General features: G+C 40.6%; 1 protein-coding gene across 2 annotated transcripts; it reads left to right on the forward strand.

Moving 5' to 3' along the window:
* The first annotated feature begins 312 nt into the window (after nucleotides 1–312).
* On the forward strand, nucleotides 313–9,485 carry LOC125431062 (PEST proteolytic signal containing nuclear protein). 2 transcript variants are annotated; one of them, XM_048493608.1, is made up of 6 exons: nucleotides 351–452; nucleotides 4,313–4,367; nucleotides 4,443–4,611; nucleotides 6,063–6,137; nucleotides 8,116–8,171; nucleotides 9,112–9,485. In XM_048493608.1, exons 1-6 carry the CDS (start codon nucleotides 398–400, stop codon nucleotides 9,236–9,238), a joined length of 537 nt encoding a protein of 178 aa, XP_048349565.1. In that variant the 5' UTR covers nucleotides 351–397; the 3' UTR covers nucleotides 9,239–9,485. The 2 variants fall into 2 exon arrangements, with proteins under 2 accessions (XP_048349567.1, XP_048349565.1); XM_048493610.1 differs by lacking the exon at nucleotides 4,313–4,367 and having other exon boundaries at nucleotides 313–452; nucleotides 4,391–4,611.
* Nucleotides 9,486–12,442: the final 2,957 nt, after the last annotated feature.

Below are 12,442 nucleotides of genomic sequence, written 5' to 3' on the forward strand. Positions count from 1 at the left end.
GTCATTAATTCCCATTGTACTCCGTAGAGTTCAATCCCAGTCAGTCACGCAGGACTGCAGCACCGGTGGCTTTATTAAAGATTCGTTATGTGGCAAGTGGCGGAATTTTCTTAAAACGTCCTGGTATTTTAATTAAAAAATGGAGGAATGCGGGCAGCTAATCAATATATAGCCCAACAGCCTACACATCGGCTCTGCGACTGCTACTTAACATAATAAAACCACCGGAATTTACGCACATCCCAGGAGCCAGATTACTCTGAACGCGCAGGTTATAGACGTATAAGAGACGCCATGAAAACAAATCCTCCCCGCCCCGCTTTTTTTGCTGAGACGCCTGAGTGACTGCAAGGCGCATGCGCGAGACTCACAAGCAAGGTGGAGGCGGCGGGGGAAAATGGCGGACGGCAAGGGGGACGATGAGAAGCCGAAGCGACCGCAACTTGATGGAGGTGAACACACTGCGTCACTATGCCTCCCCCCCCCCTTCCCTGCATGAGGGGCTCGAGGGGTGCTTGTGGGGAAGACTAGAACCCAGTTTAGAGGACTCGCGGGTCAAGGGGTGGCGGAGGCAAAGGGGGGGGGGCGGAGGGACGCCAGACGTCCTTCGCAGCCCTCAAGGGCCTTGGTGCTGGCGGGTTTTCTACGGCCTTGTATCGGCCTGTAATTGGCGTGGCGCCTCAGCAGAAACAGCCCCGCCATCTGGTGCTTCGGATGGACTTGTCGCGGCCCAAAGCCTCGAGCGGGAAGTCCCGCGGCTTTCTGCTGGCTCGCCATAGCCCCCTACCTGACTGATGCCGGCTGCTTAGGGTGCAGGGTCAGAAACTAATAACCGGAAGATGTTTTAATTTCTTTCACTTTGAGGGTGGGGTTAAGTGGGTAAAATGACTATCCCCTGCCTGCAAATATAACGCTCTGTGACAATGGCGAGATTGCAGTTACCATTTTCGCCTGCGATACCGCAGTGCTGAAATACGAAAACGTCAGAACGTTGACACACATAAATTTATTTATATATTACATTTCAACCCCGCCAATCTCCCAAGGGGACTCGAGGCGGCTTCTATGTAAACATATAATAAATACAATAATATAAAAATAGTATAAAAATATAAACATTAAAAGCATTAAAATGGTTCTACACTACCCGTGAGCTGGTTCATGTAATTAACATGCATTTTTTGACCATGATCAAATTTTTGTCCGTTGTCAGGGGACCAGCTGGACTGAAGATGCTATCTCCCATGAACATAAAATAGTAATATATGACTAAATACTTGAACAAGTATAATATAACAATGACTTTCTTTATTCTGAATATCTGTTTGGTCAACTCCAAAGGGAAGCTTAAGAATAAATTGACTGTGATGTGAGCTGGAGGCTCACTAGCCTAGAGTCTACTTTGTCAGATGTGTGCTACCAATAGGAACTGGATCTCACTTGTCAGTGAAATAGATATTAATCTTACAGTACTGTGGATGTACTGCTGATTGGGGATGAAGGCTAATTGGGTAAATAAGTAGAAAATTACTTAAATTCTAAAATATTGCACAAAACTGTTCCAACAAATATTTACCTGAACACACTCACAGCAAGTGGTAACTTTGCTAGAATTCCCTACCCCCCAGTCACATCTGACTTAGGGTAACCCCTGGTGAGTTTTTAAGGCTTGATTGACCCTTCTTAACTTCTGAGATTTGATTAGTTCAGGCTAGCCTAGGCTATCCAGGATTTTCAGTCTACTCCAAATAAAAGTGTTAATGTACTTATTTTCAGGTTTCACAATGGTACATTGTTAGCATAAACACATATGTGTACTTCATACACTTGGAGTCCTGTCATCCGTCATTAGTTGATGATCCAAGGTTTTCTCAAAAGAGGTTGGGATGGCATTTCTAAAGGTTGGCAGAGGGGCACAAAAAGATGGAAACAAAGGTCTGGTGATATTAGCTTGTCTGTATGGGACCTTAGAAAGTGCAGATTTCAAAGCTCAGTTGTACAGGGATTTTAAAAAGGGAAGGAATAGTGATTTTTAATCCCAGGGGATCCCCCAAAAACCATACAGAGAAAATGTGACTGTGGTTGCTTTTGACCATGATCATCATTCCACCCTCTCCTTCCCCATTTGAGTTTGGGTTTGTTAGGACTAACACCAGAACTTGTTTCTTCTGTTAGATGACCTCACAAATATGTGGCCTCTATTCATATAAAATGTCTTTTAACTTGGTAGCCATAAGCCATAAAATAAACTTTGTAGAAAAACAGTTTCCAAGCTGTTTCCTTGTGATGAAGTTGCAGCTTCTGCAGCAGATACAAGCAGCTAATTAAACTTCATCCCATACCTTTTGCTGTAAAATGGGAAAGGAAAAATAAAATGAAAATAAATAGGAACTTTCCCCAAAAACGACACTTGCAAATCACCAAAGATACTTTTCCGACTCCGAATTACCTTAATTTAGTGGATCTTGGTTTCTATGTTAACAGAACAGATCTATTTTTTTTAGAAATTCTTTGACCTCCCTCCTTTGTTTTGATGTTGTTTCTTTTTTAATCATTACGTGATTTTTGACTCTACATATACTTTTTAATTGTTCAAATATTTTTTGTTTGTCACTTTCGGGACCCTGATCAGGTACAAAGGCAACATGGAAATATTTCAAATGAAATTAAAGGGAGAATCTGCATAGACAAGAGTTTTTGAGAAATTGTTTGGTTCCCTTGGAGCATTTTTAGTTGCCAGTACCAATGAGACAGCTTTGTTAATTTAAAAAAATGCTTAATTGGGCTGGCTATACCCTCCAAAGCCCTCAGTGGTTTGGCCACAGAATACTTAGAGTCTATCTTCTGCCTAATTTCCCGTTATGATCTATGATGGCAGCTGAGAAATCCACCCTCTAAGTGTGTCTTAACAAAGATGTGCACTATTGTTGACTTGTGCCTCCAAACTCCATCTCATTGCAGTCTCTCCAAAATCCAGACCAAAGCAGCATTTGGAAGCTTTCTAAGACTTGCTTGTCATTTCTGATTTTGCCCTGAAACTCACAGGATTTTTTTTTTGGCACTTCTGTTATCCACTTTGATCCATTAGGATTGGACAGGCTGTAAATCTAAATAAATAAGTGAATTCCTCCTGTCATCTGGTTAGACCAACACATGATGAAAGTAAGAACATTGGCACACTACAGTGTTTAGTGACCTGCTTTTGTACTTCCATGAACTTGTGTATCAATCAAATAAATAATTTTAAAAGAACTGTTTAGATTTAGTACATCTTTTTCTGCTGACAGAGTTAAGTTTTCTAATCATATAGCCATCTGAATATTCAAATACCTCAGTTGATTGCTGCTGTTTGATTAGTTCCACTAAATGAAAACTTCCAATGTTGGCTTACTTCTAATGTCTTGTGTTTGAAAGGGCAAGACTAAAAACTACTTGGCCGCTAGTTCTGGCAGCCATTAGGGTTCAAGCTTGGCAGTCCAGCAAATCTTCTGTTGGCCATATGTAATAAATACAGTCATCTCCTAACAAAAATGCAGTGATCTCAATCCAAAGGACCATGTAAATTATGCTTACCCAAAGAAAATTTGAATGTGATTCCATTTTTGTTTTTAGTTATTTCTTCTGTACTAAACAATTCTGTAAATTGAATAGCCTCTTGTAAAACTCCACATTAATCATGATTGCAAAACTGTGAAGGGCCCCTGCTTTGTCTTGCCCTTCCCCCCAAAAACCATGATAAAACATGTCTTCTGAAATGCTTTTCTGATATTTTTAGAATCCATGCTTCACTCTTTGAGCACACAAAATGGCTTCTGTACAAATGCAGACAACTTCTTGTTTCCTATGCTAAGCTTCTGAAAAAAACATTTCAGAAGAGTAGCTGGACTAGATAGAATAGAGATGGAGAATCCTGCAGCACCTTCAAAGCTAACTACTTTATTGTTGCATAAGCTTTTATGAGGCAATAGTGCTGCAGCCACCAATTTAAGCTACTGATCTTTAACTATCTGAGGGATCTTCAGTCTGGGATAGACAAGTGCTGGTACAAATGGGGATTGTTTGGAGGTGGACTTTGGGTGTCTAATTGAGTAGTTTTCTCTAGATTTGGTCTTTGCAGTCACTGTAGAGGTGCCATAGGGCTCCAGGATGCTTAGTTTCAGTAGTTTTATGTACAATTGAATATTTTATGTACTGCATTAGTTATATGATTGGAGCTTCTTTCACTGTATGTCTATATTCTTACAGTGTGCTCTGTATAAACAGTTGTGGAGGCGCTGACACTGTAAGTGCAAAAGTCTCCTCTTCATAACAGTGCTTTATGAGGTTGCTGCTCCCATCAGTCCACTCAGTAAAAATAGCTCATCTTGGTAAGTTGTTTCGACTTCACCAGGACCTGAAGAAGAGGCAGAAAAACCTGTGAAAACTAAGACTGTTTCTTCCAGTAATGGAGGGGAAAGTTCGAGTCGCAGCGTGGAGAAGAGGGCAGCTGATGAAGAAAATGAAGACTTCACCACAAAGCCTGCACCTGCCAAAATGTCCAAGTTTGGGTTTGCCATAGGCACACAGATTGCAAAGAAGGCACCTGCAATATCCATCAAACTTGGAGCAAATGTAAGCTGTAGGCTGTTTTATGAATAAAAATGTAGTCTTGTTGCTAAAAAGGAAGTTAGTTAAGATACCTTATTTAAATTTTAGCCTACAAGTATTTATAGTAATTTACTGTCACAAAGGTCTAAGGGAGAATAATTTCTGGAAGTTGTTAGTGGGCATAAAATTCACTTGAAACACTGAAATAGCCCCTCCCCCCACATACTCCCTTGCTGTGATTTAAGGGATTATAAAATAGTATAACAAGTAGTATCCACCTAGATGTCCGTGGATACATGAAGGGAGAGCAGTTCCCCCTGCCAGAAATCTGTTCTCTTTCTAAGCTGTCCTCTTTCTAAGCTATCCCTGGGGGATTCTTTGTCCCCCAGGAACAGCATGTTATGGTATGTTTTGGGCTGTTGAGGAAAGAGGAATTGATGAAAATTACCTGAGCCCCTTTTACCCAGAAAAATCTAGGCAGCATCCAAACAAGAAACTGCCTAACCTCTTCAGAATAAGAGTGTAGTCCTATGCTGCCTTTGTAAAAGAGGCAAATTATTTATTTATTCTTAATACTTAAGATGCAGATAATGTTCAAGAATTTATTGGCCTGCATCCAAAGAGTTGCTTAGGCTTATATTAGGGCCTTGTTCTTAGATGAGTTGAATTGACTTTTTTCCTTGAAAGTTGGCCATGCCGTATTAAAAGTTGCTTTTGACTTCTCTAAGGCCGTTTCCGCACGAAGGCGGAAATGGCCGGGTTGGCGTTCGGCGCCTCGACCGGCGACGCTGGGACGTCCGCATGGGCGGTCCTGAGCCGAAGGCTAAGCCGGGCAGCCGAGCGCTGAAGCGCCGGGCGCCGTCGGCAATTCGCATGTCTCGGGCCTCCGGCGTCGCCCGAGGCCTGGGGACATCGCCCTCTGGTTTCCTGGCGCACCTGCTCCAGCGGCGCGGGCAGGGTAAGCGTAGTCCCCAGGCACCGGCCAGAGGCTCAAACCCGAAGGTTCAGTCGGCGAGGTGGGGGGGCGCCGATGAAGCGCAGCTGCCATTCGCTCGGCAGCGGCTTCACGGCAGCTCAAAAGAGCTGCCTGCAGCGCTCTGGGGAAACGCCGGCTTCAGGCTGGGCGGGCGGCGCGGCTGCGTTGCAGCTGCCCCCCCCCCCCCCGTGCGAATGGCGGCCTGGAGACAGCGTTTTTACCGTCTCCAGGTTGCCATTTAATGCCCGTGCGGAAACGGCCTTAGCTTCAGAGTTGATTGCTTTGAAGCAGGGAAAACCTGATTTTCAACAGCAATCTTTGTATCTGGGGCTTTATAGTGGTTTAGATCTTGATGGCATTTACTAAGGTGATAAATCTACCAGGTTTATTTCTTTATCAATCTGAAATTCTATAATATAGGAGCAGCAGTGTGCTTTAAGTTAATGGGCTAGGTTTACATTCTGGTGCTGAAATAATTGTAGCCTTTGCTGCTTTTTAGAAACCTAAAGAGCCTACTCCATCCCTTGCTCCAAAAACTCTTTCTGTAGCAGCAGTCTTCAATGAAGATGATGATGTAAGTAAATATCTCCTCACTGAATGGAGAAAAACAATTTTTGATGTTTTTGATTAGAATTATGTTCTGAGAAATGGGAGTTTCATAAATGTACTGTTGATACATTGCTACTCGGGAACTGGCCCAAGATTCTTCTAAATCACCAGAGGTGTAAATGTCCTCTTGAGGTCTTAGAATAATTCTAAGATTAACTCTCCAATTAGCGTTTCATGGTATATTGAAGGACTACAGAATACCTGTCTAGTCCTTTTTCTTAATGACCTATTTAAAGGTAGTGTAGTAATTGTTTAGTATTTTCAGCTTCTTTTGTAAATAGAATAATACTCTTTCTCGGTAAAACATCAGAGTTGCCCATTTGACCTAGGGTTCAAGAAGTGTGACAGTTGTAGAATTTGTAGAATGGGGGTGGGATTAATCTGATATTGGCAATATGGGTAGTAGCTTTGTGTTTGAGGAGCATGGGACACCCACATTCATTATTAGGATTAAATCAAAACATTTAATTATGAAATTGAGTTCTACGGATGCAAGCCACTGTCTTTTATAAAATGTTGCTTTGAGGAGGGAGGTGTTGGGGATCCCAAGAACAAAATGGGGTGTGGTGTGGGGGGTCTATATTGGGAGGAGGGAATTGCCAGAAGTTATTCTCCCCATCTGTGAATGGGTACTCTTCTTCTCACAGAGGAAACATTTGGATCCAACCACAGGGCTAACATACAACTATAATGTCCTTTCTTTGGAACATAGAACAGTTGGCTTAATGATTCAAATAAACATGAAAATGGTTGTTGGCCCCTTTTTGTCAGGATTTCAGGGAAATTGTAAGCTAATCTTCTAAAATGGAGGGGCTGGTGGTGTTTTAGAGGAGGAAAAAGGAAAATAAAAATTTAAAAGCTAACTTAATTTAATTCTTACAGTATTGTGGACCCAGATGAAAATTAATTTGGTAGCATAATTAATGCCATTTTCATGTGTTCTTTGTTCTAAAACCATCTAGAAATTAAGGGGGGATCCATGCTATCTCATGTCCACTGGTTCTCTCACACTGCAATAGTGAGTCCATTTTCTACAAAATGAAGATCACATAAGCTCCCTATACTATTTTTTGCTTTGAAGCATTTTTCTCTCAGCTCAGCTTCTCTATGGCTCATTCTGCACATGCAAAATAATGCACTTTCAAACTGCTTTCAGTGCTCTTTGAAGCTGTGCGGAATAGCAAAATCCACTTGCAAATAGTTGTGAAAGTGGTTTGAAAACGCGTTATTTTGCGTGTGCGGAAGGGGCCTATTAGAAGCAAGCTGCATTGGAAGAAAAGTGCTCTAAGTGAGGTGGAAAGGGGCACTCTTACATTTTGATTGTGAACTAGGGGACACAGATCAGCCTCTCCTTTATTTGTCACACCTAGTTTAGTCTTGAGTTTCACTAGCATAGTAAAGCAATGTCTGCTGAGTTGGGAAAAGTAGGTTATACTTTCTTAAAACGTTCTTTCCAATAGGTATTTCCAATATTTATTGAATATTTCAGCTCTTTGGAGTTCTAGATCAAACAGCATTTATCTAGATTTTAAACTGCATGGTTGAAAGTACCAAGTAATATATTGATCAGAATGGGTATGATGGAAGTGAGGTACTTGTTCTTCTTTGACTGTTCATAACAGTACCAGCTGTGTCTTCAGATCCAGATGCTTGAGAAATTACTACTGCTTGCAAGTGATATCTGCTAGGCTCTTTTCCAGAAACAGGATCATTCTTTTAGCTAAGAGGACCTCCCTTTAGTTTCTGACAATCCCTTAGAACTACATAGTTGAAAAATGTAGACATGTCCCTGTTGGAGCTTAACTGATTACATTTTAATGTAGTGAGATGTGCAGACTTTCATGACCTAGCCTGTGTCTGGCCTCTATACCACACTGACTCTTAGCAACTTGACTACACAAAAATCAAATTTGTGACTGGCTTACATTCATTTTTCCCCGTAGAGTGAACCTGAAGAGATGCCTCCAGAAGCAAAAATGCGAATGAAGAATATTGGAAGGTAAAGTAGCACTATGTAAAAAATAGGAAAATAGATGTTCAATATGTGGGTGATTTAGGAGTATATGGAAGGTGAAAAATTAGTGGGTTTTATAGATTTGGATTTGCCAAATAAAAGCTGTAACAGTTTTCTACCTGAAAGACAAAATAGTTTTAATATTGGAATCCTGCGTGGCATCTTACTGTTCTTTGGCGTTTTCCCTTGTTTTTTCTTAGTACATCCTTTGCTTTCTGATACATTTTTAGTACAATGTATTAAAAGCTAATTGAATCATAACTTTTTTTGAAGGCTAATTTTGATACGTGACTTCATTTTGGAGGGAGAATGACCGTATATTTGTAGGGTTTAATCTAATCTCTCTTTTCTCCTCCACTTGTGTGAGCTGAAGTACATTTTGGCTGGTTTCTTGCAACAACATCCCCCAGTGTTCCCACAGCCCTTGGAATCTCAGGAGTGACTTTCCAAGGGGCTGAGGAAGGAATGAGAGGTGGGAAAGATTTGCTCATGATTCATTAGGTCTCATCTGAAACAAACTGTGCAGAGTGTGTCGGCTGAATGTTACAATTTCCCAGCGCACTTCTATATGATGTTTCTTTTATTGCTGATTGCCAGATAGTTTATCCAAATTCAGTGGGTTTTTCAAAAAAAATTACATTGCTACCATGTATTTGCCTATTGTATTATCTATGTTGCAATAAGGCTGATATTTCATAGAGATATCAAAGACAGTTTACACTTCTTTTGGAGATTGTGTTTAACCGTGGAGAGATAGTATCACATTTTCTAGAAGTATTGGGTATTTGCCACTGTTTGTAATAAACTTTTAAATATACTTTTTGGTGGTTGTTGACAACCTACGAATACCCTGTGTACCTAAGCCTGTAAATCATGAATAGGAGCGTTAAAAAAATTATCCTGTTGCTTTTGTTCTTTGTCATAGGGATACACCAACTTCAGCAGGACCAAATTCTTTCAACAAAGGCAAGCATGGATTTTCTGACCACCAGAAGCTATGGGAACGGAACATGAAAAGTCACCTTGGAAATGTTCGCGAACAAGATGAATAAGTTGTGTATTGTGATTTGGGTGTTGGGGGAATGGGAGGGTGTAACATAAAGGAACAGTTTCCTTTTTTTAGAGCGGTATAAGGCTATTTTGGGTACCACTTTTAAAGTTTCTAGTGGTGCACAAAAAACTGAGTTTAAAAGTAGAGGTAATTTATGTTTTGTATACAGATTTCAAAGCATTTGCTAATTTTGTAGCTCCATGCGATTAATTTCACAAGGTTATGGAAAATAAAGACATTGGAAGTGGTACCTTTTTAAGATTTTTCTTTTACAACTATTCTTATGTGAAGACAGATAAAAGGTTGCTGTCTCTTGAATTTGTTTAAGTTGAATGCTGCTTCACTGAGATTTCCAACTCCTCCTCTGTAATGAGTGACATGCTTGTTTCCCTCAGGCTACATAGAAGGGGAATACCATGCTGTAGACCAAGTCTTGTCAGGCTGTTTGTCATTCTAGATCACATACAAACCTGAAAGTTAGACTATAGTCGTTTAGTTAAACCTCCACCAAACTCGGACTTCTGGCTGTGGTAGTTTAGCTTTATAATCTTGTTTTGAAACTTGTGTAATCTTTGTGGCCTGTTTTACCGTTAGAAATGGGTCTTATGTGTGCATAATGAAGATTTCCAGCAAAGATTAATCAGTAATTTTGGTGTCCTCTTAATCATGAGTTTTGACCAGTGCTTGTTAGTGTTTCTTTGTCAGTTCAAGACAAATTATTGCAATGATTATCAACATAAAAAGACATTACCAAAAGTGTGACTTCCTATTTTATCATGTTATCTTAGTTGGGTTTCAGTATTTTTAGCAGTCCGTTAAGGAGAATAGAAGCTACATGCTTAAGTAAATGAATAACCAATTGTTGATTTAACAACATGGTCATATTTATATGGCTTAAAATTCTACTTTAGACCTTTAAAGTATTTTATTTTTAATTGACACTATCACACTGAAGGACAACCTTTTACTCCAGTTTAATTCCAGAAATTACTATTTAGTATTAATTAACTTTTCATTTTTATCTGTGGCTGATCATATCTAGTTCGGCTGGATCAGTGGTAGGCTATCTTTTCTTATTAGTTTTACAATGGAGATTGTAATATCACTCCTATTTAGTCCTGATCTTGTCTGCAAACATAAACTACTTGTTTAAGGAGGACTGAATTATTTTTGGTTGTGTCAGCAGTCACTACTGACAGGTCTAGAAAAAACAAGCACTTCTAAAATTATGTGATAGTGTGCGCCTGAATTAGCTAGTAACCTGGGGTGGCAAAATTGGATCTTGCAAGTCTAGATATCACAAACTTATTTCAGTTTACCTGCTATCTTTTAAGTCAACCCATTGTGTTAAATTGGAGGGTAGCTGGTGGAACAAAACTTCATCTAAGTTTTGTTTGTCTTTTTGCATTTTAAAAGAACCGTGACCTTATAGGCTTCTCTGTATAAGTTTTTTTTTAAATTCTTGTATTTGTATGTGAATTTTTTTTGTCTGAAGTTAAAAACAACAACAACCCTGTAACATAATTTCTTTAAAGGCTTTGTTACAAACATTAGAAATGTACACGTTATTTCTTTTATAATTGAAGTTGTTCAAATACTTGTGAAAGTTCAAGACTTCAAAAAATGTGTTGCGTCTGATCTTGTTGGCTCCTTATCATTGAAGCCAGTGGTCCAAAGCCACTGGGTTGGATCTTATGGTGGTTTCTTGTAAACCCAAGGTTGTATTCCTTTGAGGAGGAATATGCAATTTCACCAGTGCTTTCCCTGCCTCCGCATCATGCCCTTGTAGCAGTTTTATGAACCCTAGGGTAGCATAGCAGAGTACACTGTTACTGGGTGGGGTGCGGAGAGACAGAGGAAAAGAATTTACAGGTAAGCACTTAATGTTTTTGTATAATATTTAGAAATTGCCTTACCTTTGTTGTTCTGTCCCAGCACATGGAACCAACTTCTGTACTGGTGTTCGCGTCTTACTTTCCTGAAAATTGGTTACATATTCTCTCATACTACCTTTAACGTCTAATACTGTTTAGCTTTGTAAATTGTAAACAGTTAAGAACCGAGACATTTATATACACTATAGTTAGTATTTTCTATCATCTATATATTTAACAGTGAGGTTAGGCCCCTTTTGAGGATATCTAAATCTATGAATTAGGGCCACACTGACATTTTCTTGGAAACTTGACTGACACCCCCCCCCCCCCCGTCTCTAGGGGGGGAAACCCTGAAATCATAAAACAACATATATTGGGGGGATTAATTTTCCCCAAAAATAAGAGGGTTGTCTTCACATATACAGGCAGTCATGTGCCTTCTCCAGTCACCTGTGGCAGTGATAGGGGGATGCCTAGGAGCTGTGTTGGCCCCAACGATGACTATGGCAATGTGGGTGAAAGTGTTCTAGCAGTGAAGCCGGGAGCCATGCTGCTTCTGCTGGTGGTGTTGGTAATAATCAGGGGCATGGGTAGGAACCACCATGGCATTGGCAGTGGAGGGGGGGGGGGACCTGTGGCCTGACTAGCAGCAAAATTGAGAGCTGCCATGACCCTGCCAGCATTGTTGGCAATAGTGGGGGAGGGTGGAGAGTCACGGCAGCACTGGGGACAACAGCAGAAATTTCCACTGTAGGCTCAATAGAACACATTTGGGATCCTAAAATCCCCCATAGTGTTCAAGAATCCACTAGGATTCATAAGCCTTCCTGGCCAGACCATTTTAACAAGGCCCTCTCTCATGTAGGATGTTGGAACCACATTCACCTTGGGTTTAAGTAGGTACTGGTTAACCATGGTTCAGGGTGAACCTCCTGCTCTGAAATTAAACCTTCCTTGAAAGGCTGAGTACAAAAGGATAAGTCCCGGATATGAACTCTTTCTAGCATTGCACCAGTCACAATTTGAGAGATAAGGCAATCAAAGGTATAAAATTCTAGGCTGGTGTCAATGAGGTATCAGCAGCATGAATGTTGAAATCCCCTAGAGCCATCAGTCTAGGTGTCTCCAACAGTACCTCAGTCTACTGAGAGGATGTCCACTGGGCAACTACATGGCCAGTAAACAACAAGAATGACTAATCTACTCTTTGTAATGTAAGGAGCATACCATCAATTCAAGCGATAGTTGATGCTGGAGGATCTCATGGAGAATTATAGCTACACCTTTTCCCCTGCCCCAGTCAGTTGTGCAGGGCGGGTGGTGGAATG

Source organism: Sphaerodactylus townsendi, linkage group LG04 (assembly GCF_021028975.2).
Source record: "Sphaerodactylus townsendi isolate TG3544 linkage group LG04, MPM_Stown_v2.3, whole genome shotgun sequence".
NCBI classification, from domain to species: Eukaryota; Metazoa; Chordata; class Lepidosauria; order Squamata; family Sphaerodactylidae; genus Sphaerodactylus; species Sphaerodactylus townsendi.

Bases quoted from the DNA above. Each gene is read 5' to 3' on its own strand.
- LOC125431062 (XM_048493608.1), top strand. From the start codon at position 398: ATGGCGGACGGCAAGGGGGACGATGAGAAGCCGAAGCGACCGCAACTT. The intron at 453-4,312 runs GTGAACACACTG...TCTTCATAACAG, and splicing joins GCGACCGCAACTTGATGGAG to TGCTTTATGAGGTTGCTGCT. The intron at 6,138-8,115 runs GTAAGTAAATAT...TTTTCCCCGTAG, and splicing joins TCTTCAATGAAGATGATGAT to AGTGAACCTGAAGAGATGCC.